We start from the raw sequence: 10,172 nt of genomic DNA, 5'->3' as shown, positions 1-10,172 counted from the left end.
CTTTCCTTTTTTCCCCCCAAAACAGGGTTTCTCTGTGTAGACCGGGTCTCCTTGAACTCACAGAGCTCCACCTGCCTCTTCTTCCCAAGTGCTGAGATTAATGGCACATGCCACCATACAAGGCCACAGTTTCTTTAAACAAATGTTCTCTCAGAGCTTTTCTGGACATTAGGAGTTTCAGTGCTATGAAGTTAATGGAGACAACATAGGCTGTATTCAATAACCTGTCACTTTACAACTTGGATACTAATCAAACTAGCCCTTTCAGATTAAAACCTACCCTACCCACCAGCTTACACAGTCTGGTCTTGATCTAACATCGCACTCCGTTTCCTACTGCAGCTTCTACAGTGCTGTGTTGCTTCATGGTTTTTTCCCAGGTTAAGTGGTCTTCTTTGCCTGACCTATACTGCCCCTTCATTACATATTATACATGCATAAATACTTACACATCATATACAAAATGATATATAAGGTATTATAAGTCAATTTGATGGATCCTCAAGGGTCAATCTGACTACTCGCCATTTTTAGCTTATGTTCTGACTCGTTGTGCCTGAACTTGGGATCTTCCTGAGTGCAGAGAACTGCCCTGGAATCCAGAACGCTGGGGTTACAGATGCGTACCACTTTACCTGGCTAAGAGCTTTTTAGACCTTGTGTAACAGAAGTATAGAAAGTTATGGTACACATAAGGAGAGACTGCTGTATATTGATTTGTGAATACTTTTAACTATGGTCTTTGTTTCAATTAAGAAAGTCCTTAAGAATGGGACTTAAAGTCTCACTATTTCCTAAGCTTAGAGCCTAAAAAGGTGATAAAGATAACTCTAGCTTCAACTTCTAAAAAGAAAGACAAGGTCCTTCCTCATCCTCGAAAGGTTTAACCTCCAGTGTTTTTATATATGCCACTGCAAGTGGCATGCACTCAGCTGCAACACACTTCATTCAGATTTCGGTCTTTCCAAGGCTAGCAACATGCCGTGCACAGCAGACAGCTGCAGCTCCAGTAACAAGAGGTAATCCATGGAGCACTGTGCTGCTTGAGCTGTTTGCTGGGGTAGCTGTATTAAGAGCATTTGCAACTTAAGAGTGAATTTATCAGGATATAAACCTATAAGTGAAGAATCAGCTGCACAACTACACTTCACTAACCCCAGCTATTTTGAAAGTCAAGAACTTAAATTTCAAAGATAGTTCTTTCTTCTAAGTTCTAAACTATTAGCTAAGAAATTTCCAAGAGTTATAAACACTACATCGGACACTAAACTAAACAGAACAGATTTAAGCTAGTCACCAGCTTACCGACAATATGGATTTCTTCTAGAGGAATAGCGAAGAGTCAAAAATCTATAGTATATAAAAGGCTGGAGCAAACTTCCTTGACCACTGAAATAAACAAATACAAGGATAATGAAAATGTATTACTGGTTTACACATATATTAAAAATTAGAAACAATTTAAAAGGAGAATATGTGTGTCTCCATCAGCTGGGTCAGTAACAATTACCTTATCTAGGCACAAATTACTCTTACGAAAGAAACAGAAGGTATAGATCAATGGAAAAGAGCAAAACGCTATTATCTAAGTTTTTATAAATATATCCATATATTAAAAATTTAAATACTAAAACTCTGAAAATATCTCTATAATTAGCAGAGAATTGATAAAAAAATCAAATTTTTGTTGGTATTTTTAAAAATTGTTCATTATTGGTGTGACAGCATGTATATGTGTGTGATGTTGCATGTGTGATGTTGTATGTTATATGTGTGTGTAAAGGTCAGAGGGTAAAATCAGATTTCTCCTTTTATCTTTTCCTTGGGTTCCAGGAATCAAAACCCTGATAGCCAGGCTTGCAAGGCAAGTGTCTTTACCTGCCCAATCACCTTGTGGGCTCAATGTTTTGGGTTTCTGAGACAGCGTCTCACTCAATATGTACCCCAGGCCGTCCTAGACTTCCTGAGCCTCCTAGTGCAGCATTCTGAGCTAAGACCACAATTATATAGCACCATGCCCACCTGAAATTAAGTTTGAAACCTTTTTTTTTTTTTGGTTTTTCGAGACAGGGTTTCTCTGTGTAGCTCCGGCTGTCCTGGAACTTGCTCTGTAGACCAGGCTGGCTTTGAACTCAGAGATTGGCCTGCCTCTGCCTCCCAAGTGCTGTGATTAAAATGTGCACCACCACTGCCCAGTAAGTTTTAAATCTTAATAAAAATCCAAGTTAAGAATGGCTTATTTTATATGAGCAAAAAACCAAAAAAAAAAAAACCAAAAAAATTCAAAGCTACACCAACTGATAAGCTAATAGAGCTTATAGTAATTAGTGTTCTTGACTAAAAACCATAATTCTATTATCTCAAGAGGCATGTATGTGTATGTTTTATAAAACTCCAAGTCCAGATATATTTCCTACAATCTACCTGGATTAAGAGACTCAAATAATAAAAACAAAACAAGAATAAAGTTATGGCTCAGTGCTAGGCAGAGCACGTAGCAGGCATGCACAAAGCTCTGGATGTGAAGGAAGGTGGGAGGATGAACTATGTCTGCAGCTGCAAGTTCATGTGGACACAGTGAGACAGAGGGTTAGTAATTATAGCCTATTAAGTAACTTAAAAATCGACATGGTGGAACATATTTGTAATCCCAGAAGTTGAAAGAAGGGAGAAGGTCACCTTTAAACATATAGTGAGTTTTAGGTCATCTTGCCCACAAGGGACTCTGAGCTAAAAAAGACAAAGGAAAAAGGGAAGAAAACCCCACAGAGCAACTGTGAAAAAAATTAGAACATGAATCAGAGATGGCTCAGCAGGTAAGCTGCTGGCTGCCCAGCCTGATGAGAGAACCCTGGGCCCCACGTGATGGAAGGAGAGAACTGGCTCCCAAAAGTTGTCCTATGACCTCTACCTATGTGCTCACACACATATAAAGAAAGAATAAATGCAATAGAAATATTGTTTAAAGCCATGCTTAGTGGCTTTAAAGCTTGCTTTTAATCTTAACACTTGGGAGCCTGAGGCAGGAGGATCTCTGTGAGTTAAGGCCAGCCTGGTCTACAAAGTGAGTTCCACGACAGCCAGAGCTACATAGTGAGGCCCTAACTTAGAAAAAAAAATAATAATAACAAAATCTTTTTTAAAAAATGAGCTTAGTATTTTTAACCCTTTCTTCTAATTTGTACAATAATTTTATTATAAAATAATTCATGATTACAAACTTATTGCTTAATGTTATAAACATTTTGCCCAACAAATACTCTAACAAAATTTTAACTTTCCAAACTGAAATGTTTAACAGAGAAAATACAGAAAACGTTCACTGAAAACCCAGTTTCTCACCATCCAAATTAGCCCTTGATGAAACTCACAAAACTCCCCATAATCTACCCTTCTGGGAACATACACACACTGTACAAAATGACGAACAAAAAGACAGTGTCATCAATAACTCACTATTCACTAGCTCTAGAGAGCGTAACATTACTGTGAACATGAGACAAAAAGCACATACCCCAAAAAATGTAAATGAGGAACACCTTATACACTATTAACCAACTCTAACTTCTATTAGCATGTAATAGAAATATGGTAATATGCAAATTATTCTATTTCTTTTACAGTTTCAAGTATTCCATCTTACGTCCCTACTCTTACTACCACGCCAGCCTAGTCTGAATACTTAGGGTGGCTCTAGGACAAAGCTACAGCTGAGGGTCTAGCTTGGCAGTGAACACGACAGGGTGCTTATGTCCCAGCACCCTTGTACTCAAGGAGTAGAAGTAGGAAGATTGCCTCAAGATGAGCCTGGGCTACGAAACAAGGCCTTGTCTCAAAAATCTAAGACATGGAAGGGAGGGAGGAATGTAGGGAAGCAGAAAGGGAAGAGAAAAACTGAATGTGGGAAAAGTGAACAAACTTGCAATGATATCTGTCTTTGCACATGTGTGCGTGCATACGTAGATAAACTGAAGAGTACAGGGTTATCATTCAATACAGAGCTCCAGTAATACAGCCTCGACTAGGCAGACACTGCATCTGTCATGAAGGTAACATAAAAAGACTAACGATAGCATGATTATCTTAATTTTATATTTGGTTATATTTAAATTACATACTTAAGGTATTAAGTATTCTATATACAATATACGATTGCACATGGAAGGCTGAAGACATAGCTCAGTGGTAGAACACTCGCCTAGCATGTATTGAAGCTGTGGGTTTGATCCCCAAAGACAAAATAAATAAACTTTATGTAAATAATTATTTTAATTTATTAATTAAAATTATATGAACATTAAATACACACAAACCCAGAAAAATCTCCCTTGTTAATCCATTAAAAAATATTGTTAAAATATGTTACCCAAATCAGATTAAAGACTCATCCATCAGAAGAGCAATTATGAAAATAAGTCAAAACACAATAGCCAGCACTGGTGAGCATGGAGAGGAAAAAGCATGTATGCATGGGTAGTGGCAAACATTCTGGAAAACGGGAACGAACAAGTAACAGAACTACCTCATAATCCACCTATTCCTCTTCTGGGCAAGTATCCAAAGGATATGAGCTCAGCACTATCAGTGTCATCTCTGCCCTCCATGTTCACGTCACCACTACTCAACAGCCAAGACATGGAATCAACGGGAGGATACATCAGTGGATGAATGGATGAAGAAATGTGCTACACACTCCTAAGTACACATACACACTACAATGCTAATCAGTCTTAAAAGGATGAGATACTAACATTTATAGTGGGGGAAAGTAGATGGAACTGGAAACAACAAGCATGGGGCTAAAAAAGAGCTCAACAGTTAGAAGCCCTTGCTACTCTTGTAGAACATGCAGGTCTGGCTTCTAGCAGCCACATGGCAGCTCACACTTATCCCTAAGTCCAGCTCCAGGGCCTCTTCTGGCCTCTGTGGGCACCAGGCATGCACGCAGTAATACATGTATGCAGGCAGAGCACTCACACACATAAAATAAAGTATATAAACCTGAGATGGAAAAATTACACTCTCTCAAATGCAGAGGCTAGCAAAGCTGTTTCAAGGAAGAGTAGAACAGTAACCACCAGAAGCTAGGAGGGGAAGAGTACAGACAAGACACAAGAGTGTCAAGTTCACAGACTAGGGAAGGGGTCGCTGCACATGCGTGAGGACATGAGTTCTCAGCCTAGGCAAATGGTGAACTCCAGTTCCATGAGAATCTGGAGAGTGATAACACTGGACGACAACCAATGTTAACCTCTGGTATCTACACCCACACAGACATACACACAGACGTTGGTTAAAGGAATATATTTAGTGAAAAATTATTTTTAAATGTCTTTCTGGTAAACTCTACACTTGAAAATTAAGATGACAACTTTGTTCCCAGCATTAAATAAGTATCTTAATTAACCCAACTGAGTCAAGGTTCAATGAAGTAAAAATCTACTCTAATTCTAAAACTAAATTTCATGTTAGTGTGCCAAACTTTAGGGTGTAAGCTTTAGGGTTGAGTAATTTACAAACGCAGCTGCATCAAATCCTATATTCAACATCTAGGAAATGGATTTTAGCTATTTATCTATTTCACTTACTACTTTGTTTCAGTGCTAGAGGTTAAACACAAAGCCTTACATATGCTAGGCAGTATTTCCTTTTAAATGAGAAAAATTCAAGGCTCAGAAACAAGTTAAAAGTCTTACCAACTATAGTTGAGGTCCAGAAAACCTATTTGGAAAACTTTTATAGCTAGATATGGCGGTGCACACTTTTAACCCCAGCAGGGAGGCAGAGGCAGGCAGATCTCTGGGTTCAAGGCCAGCCTGGTCTACAGAGTGAGTTCCAGGACAGCCAGAGACAGACAGAGAAACTGAGGAGAATGAAGGATTGTATATTCAAGGCCAGCCTAAGCAATTTAGTAAGAGCTTGCTACAAAATAAGGAAAAAAGAGAAGTAAAAATGGACTGAGAGAGCACAGTTCACTAGAAAAGGGCTTACTAAGAAGAGCCAGGCCCTGTGCTCAATCCTTAGCACAGGAAAGAAAAAACAAAACTGTCAGGTATATAAAAACTTCACTGGTGCCGGGCGGTGGTGGCACATGCCTTTAATCCCAGCACTCGGGAGGCAGAGGCAGGCGGATCTCTGGGAGTTCGAGGCCAGCCTGGTCTACAAGAGCTAGTTCCAGGACAGGAACCAAAAGCTACGGAGAAACCCTGTCTCGAAAAACCAAAAAAAAAAAAAAAAACTTCACTGGTCAATCAACAAAGGCTAAAAAGTATAAAGTTTTATATTCAGTAACAATAACTTATACAAATGAACAAAATTATGAAAAACTAGTATACAGACTTTTTTTTCTAGATAAGAGTCTTACTATGCAGTCTAAGTTGGTCTTATCCTTCCCAATACTGGGATTATAGGTCTGGGCCTGGACAAACACACAGACATTAAGGAACATGTTGACATGGTCTACTAAGTGCACTTAACTTAAACACAGAAAAATTAATTCTGATATATATGTTAAAGAAACTATTGTTGGTATGTAAGTATAAGCAAGATAAGAAACGTGTCTAGTGCAGCAATGTTTGGAAAACTAAAAATGTAAAACACCAGGGTAATAAAACGGAACATACTAATCCAAGAGAACAATGAATAACCATTAAAAAGAATAACCATTAAAAAGAATAACCATTAAAAGAAACAACCGGGGGCTGGAGAGGTGGCTCAGTGGTTAAGAACACTGGCTGCTCTTCCGGAGGCAGAAGTTCAATTCCCAGCAACCACTTGGTGGCTCACAACCATCAATAATAGAATCTGATGTCCTCTTCTGCTATGCAGGTTTACATGTGGAGCACTCATACATAAAATATAAATAAGAAAAATTAAAAAAAAAAACAAATGTTCACTCTAAATGTCAATACAAACAGATAAAAAAAATTTAATTCTGACTAAAAAAACAAGCTTCAAATAATTCACTTATTATGGCCACTATGGCACACAGTATATACAATAAACAAACAAAGCCACACCCACACACTATACAGATTTTTGTTTTTCAAGACAGGCTTTCTCTGTATCTTTGAGCCTGGAACTAGCTCTTGTAAACCAGGCTGGCCTAGAACTCAGAGATCTGCCTGCCCCTGCCTCCTGAGTGGCTGAGATTAAAGGTGTGCACCACCACCACCCAGCTGGCACATACTATACTTTCTATAGGTTTGAATTTTATTTTTTCTCTCTCTCTTCTTTTTGGGGAGGGGGATTGTTCCTAAACATAGGGTTTCCCTGTGTATCCCTGGCTATCCTGGAATTAGCTCTGTAGACCAGGCTGGCCTCAAATTCAGAGATCTGCCTGCCTCTGCCTCCCAAGTGCTGTGATTAAAGGCAGGCACCATGACCAGCTACGTATTTTCTGAATGGACTACAAATGCACACATACTAAACTGCTTTCTCTGAGACAGAAAACACAGAACCACATAAAATGCTCTTTTAGAAGGGAAGATGTCCAACCTGGAGCATGTGAGCCTATCTGAGGCACAACACAGCCAAAACCGCAGTCCAACATAAAATAGTAATCCTATTTAAAATATCGTGGAAGGTTTTTTTCTTTGCTCAATTACAGATGACAACATAGCCCAGAGACAATATGTTAGATACCCCTATTAGCTTATCTATAAAATTAAAATTTAAAAAGCATCCAGGTAGATATGTACACGATTAAAATCAAATGCAAAATTACCAACGGTGAGACCAATACTGCTATGATATTCTGCCTCTCAAAAGATGTTTTCTTTATTATTTCCAGATTACAAATAAAATCTCGAAACAATTGTAGGCAATTGTTACTGTGACTATACTTTTAAAATGCCTCCTTATACCACCTCAAAAAAGATAAGAATCAGCTGAATTAGACTTCAAGACTGTGCTAGCTAGTTTTATGTCAATCTGACACCACTATAGCAATCTGACAGCAGGGAACCTCAGTTAAGAAAATGCCTCCAAAGATAATGCTGCAGGCAAGCCTGTAGAACATTTTTTTTAATTAGGGATCAACGGGGGAGTTGACTATGGGTGGGGCTCCCATGGAATGGTGGCCCTGGCTTCTAATACTGAGCAAGCCATAAGGAGCAAACCAGTAAGCAGCTCCCCTTCAAGGCCTCTGCATCAGCTCCTGCCTCCAGGTTCTGGCCCTGTTGGAGTGTCTGCCCCAAGTTCCTTTGATGATGAACTGTGATGCAGACTCACAAGCCAAATGATTCCTTTCCTCCCCAAGTTGCTTTGATCATGGTGTTTCATCGCAGCAATAGAAATCCTAACCAAGACAAAACACTCTTCTATATGTAGTATTTTTAAAATTAATTTTCAGAAAATAAAAATTAATAATAAAAAAATTAATTTGCCAAGGTTAAATGATATTTCACATATTCATTGAGAGAGCAATGATGGTAAAAATGGCCAGCACTCTAGACACATGCATGAAAACATCAAAGGATGATGACTTTAAAAGCCTGTTAAAGCATTTGGGGTAAAGAGACAAATCCCTGGCCTTCCCATGGTGCAACGTTTCTTCTAAAGCAACTGGGATGCTCTACTTGATGGTAAATGCTGAACTTGCCCTGACTCAGCAGGATGAAATCTGAGTGACCACCTTGCCATCCATCTTTCAAAACGAGCACATTTGAATTCTTACCTGAAGAGCATAAAAACTGTAGCCGGCATCAAGAATATTTCATTGCAAGCAATGAATTTCAGAATATTTTGTTGGTTAGCACTTAATTTATCCAAGACAGATCTCAGCAGAGGTAAACTATTTGAACCCTTTGCCTAAAACAAAAGGAAACAAGTATTAGAAGTAACATGGCATCTTTAGCAACTCACTAGTCACCCAAACAGACACCTAGAATGACACCACATTCCCATTCAATCCACACTCATCTTCTGTACTTTAGGTCATCTCTACATTGCTTACCTCCTAGTGTGACACAAGAGCTACGCAAGTAACAACTGGTCAGGAAGCCAAGGGAAGCTAGTTCAGTACAGACACAATAATTTTTGGCAAACACTGTTGATTCATAGTTGGTTAAATCTGAAGAACTGACAACTCTTTAGATCGGTAGCGTATTTAACACGCAATATGACAATTATTTCAAAGTGACCTTAAGAGTTTACAAACTAAGAACTTACTCAGCGTACTTTCTTATTTTATTGTGTTTCCGAAGAGAACCCAAAACACATTAAAAAAGAAATTTTCATTCTTACTTTATTTCCCATAAAAAAGTTAAATACCCCCCCCCAAAAGTGGCTATTTCTCTCTAGTTGTAACAAAAAGCTGACAATTCATCAATAGTTAAAATATCTGTGACTCCTTAGATAACTAACAATACAAATTATGGAATCCTAAATACTCATGTGGCTGGAGAAATAAAAAATAAATTAGTGCTGGAGCAATGGCACAGTGGTTAAGAGCACTGACTACTTTTCCAGAGGACCAAAGTTCAATTCCCAGCACCCACATGGCAGCTCACAACTAACTGTAACTCCAGTTCTAGGGGGCCAGGCATCCTTACACAGACATACATGAACACAAAACACCAATGTACATAACTTATAAAAAAAAGAAAACCATTCATTAAATTACCTAATCAAATGCTAGGCCATCCCTCTGGGTTTTTGAGACAGAGTTTCTCTATGTAGCCCTGGCTGTCCTAGAACTCAATCTGGAGACCTGGCTATCCTGCAACTCCCAGAGATCCGCCTGCCTGTGTTTCACAAGTGCTGGGATTAAAGGTTTGCACCATCCCAGGGAGGAAAGGCAGGTAGATCTCTGTGAATTGAAGGACAGCTTGGCTTACATAGAGAGTTCCAGGCCTGTCAGGGCTATATAAAGAGACTGTCTCAAAATAAATACATAAAACAAAACAACCCCCCCCACACACACACAAAATAAAAACCTTAAACTTGGTATTTTAATTCAAATTTAAGTGCCCATACAATATGTCTACATGGTTTGATTGCTTAATGTCCCAGCCCAGAAAAAAAAATTAGGAAAGCAGCTCTCAGTGTCATTACGCACACACTCAGCATGGTGTGCTCACATGGTATGTCAGAGCGACAGTGACAGGTGAGGCCTCTGCCAACTCATCAAACTTGAAGTTGCATGGGCTTTTTGCCCTTTTTTTTTTTTT

The 10,172-nt window shown here is 38.9% G+C and overlaps 1 protein-coding gene across 2 annotated transcripts in view; it reads right to left on the bottom strand.

Annotated features, from left to right (window-relative positions):
• Tmem33 (transmembrane protein 33) overlaps positions 1-10,172 on the bottom strand; it is a 22,416-nt gene that overhangs the window by 2,821 nt on the left and 9,423 nt on the right. For both annotated transcript variants that reach the window (XM_005359294.3, XM_013350797.2), the window contains exons 6-7: positions 8,678-8,811; positions 1,306-1,389 (exon numbers count right to left, since the gene is read on the bottom strand). In XM_005359294.3, coding sequence (XP_005359351.1) covers positions 1,306-1,389; positions 8,678-8,811 — 218 coding nt within the window. The remainder of the gene's footprint in view (positions 1-1,305; positions 1,390-8,677; positions 8,812-10,172) is intronic.

Source organism: Microtus ochrogaster, linkage group LG1 (assembly GCF_000317375.1).
Source record: "Microtus ochrogaster isolate Prairie Vole_2 linkage group LG1, MicOch1.0, whole genome shotgun sequence".
In the NCBI taxonomy this organism is placed as follows: Eukaryota; Metazoa; Chordata; class Mammalia; order Rodentia; family Cricetidae; genus Microtus; species Microtus ochrogaster.
The sequence above is the reverse complement of the archived record's forward strand: the minus strand, read 5'-3'. Positions and strand labels throughout refer to the sequence as shown.